The sequence below is a fragment of the Propithecus coquereli genome, unplaced genomic scaffold, assembly GCF_000956105.1.
Source record: "Propithecus coquereli isolate 6110/MARCELLA unplaced genomic scaffold, Pcoq_1.0 Scaffold11, whole genome shotgun sequence".
Classification (NCBI taxonomy): domain Eukaryota; kingdom Metazoa; phylum Chordata; class Mammalia; order Primates; family Indriidae; genus Propithecus; species Propithecus coquereli.
Window position 1 is genome coordinate 5,696,899 of NW_012134969.1, and position 1,387 is coordinate 5,698,285.

Genomic DNA, 1,387 nt, shown 5'->3' on the forward strand with positions numbered 1-1,387 from the left:
AGATGAAAGCTAGAAAAATTCTATGCTAGATTTAAATAGCAGTGATTGTATTGTTTGAATACATTCACATATTTGAACATCTTTGAATGAGAATGTTATCTCTGCTTATCTATTAATGACTTGTATTTATCTATTAAACTTTGTGGTTCTTTCTTGTTCTTTAGCTGTTTTGAGTACTGAGAGTAAACTACAGCAATATTAAACTTCAGAAATGGTCTCATAAAACAACAAAATCTAGATTATTAAGACTTACCTCTATTTCTTTTCTTAGTTTTTCATGTGTCTTTTTTTCTTCCTCAAGAAAACAAGTTTTTTCAATGATAGATTCTTTTACAGTTATAATTTTATCCTTTAACTTGGTAATGTCTTCCTGTATGTTTATAAAATTTGAAATATACAAGTCAAAAAAGGAATAGTCAATATAAATTCAAAGATTTTCAGTGTTTCTGTAATTTAAGAAAACTAGCCAAATCAAAATTTAATTTTGACAAATAGGACTAGGATATTATTTCTATGCGTGTACAGAGTAAAGAACTGTTATTCAAACAAACTTACCTTAGATTTGAAAACATATAACTAAAAACCAAATGAAAATAAGACATAAAAGAAAATGATAGTTATGGTGGCACTTGCCCAACAACAGTGTAAAGGATACTTTTTAATTCTCTAGCAAGAAATGATCTATATTTTAAGTTTGTATCTTCTACTGTCTTCAAAACATAGAGAAATAGATCTTAAGGTGTAATTATTAATTCATATTGTTTGCATAACAGCATTAAGCATACTAAATTGATTTGAATTGGTCTGGATCCATTAGCATAGAAGCTAAGGCTTCAACCTTCTTGTGAATTACACTTTTTGCAACAAATGAATTAATTGTTCACTGTGATTTTGTTTGACCATATATTTTCATAAATCCACAGGGGATTTGTGGATGTTTCCTTAATGCATTTGCACATTTGAGATAGTGTTATATAATACATGAACTTATCCAAGTTTTTAAAAATTGTTAAAATAGTTTCTGAATGTAGTAGAATAGCTATGGGTATTTTTATTAACTTGATGAATTTATCATTTAATATATGTATTTACAAAAAAGGAGTAATAGAAAAATTTTGCTAAGTAATAATTCAAACCTGTACTTGTGTTATTCGGTTCCCTCCTGGATTTTGGAGATCTTGCACAAGTTCCTCTTTCATTGTTTTTAGTTTTTTAACAAGATCTTGTTTTTCATGGAGTTCAGTCATAAATGACCATTTGCTTTCTACCTCCCCCAAACTATCTTTATGTGCTTTTATTTTCACATAGTATGCATTATATTTTATCATGTGTTCCTCAAAATCTTCTTGGGCCATTTCTATATCAAATTTAAGCTTCACATTTTCTG

General features: G+C 27.9%; 1 protein-coding gene across 1 annotated transcript in view; it reads right to left on the minus strand.

The window, feature by feature from the left end:
* The window catches only part of CCDC122 (coiled-coil domain containing 122), a 42,683-nt gene that overhangs the window by 27,171 nt on the left and 14,125 nt on the right, over positions 1-1,387 (minus strand). Inside the window, exons 3-4 of the mRNA XM_012648261.1 lie at positions 1,137-1,384; positions 254-370 (exon numbers count right to left, since the gene is read on the minus strand). Of these exons, the coding sequence (XP_012503715.1) occupies positions 254-370; positions 1,137-1,384 (365 nt within the window). The remainder of the gene's footprint in view (positions 1-253; positions 371-1,136; positions 1,385-1,387) is intronic.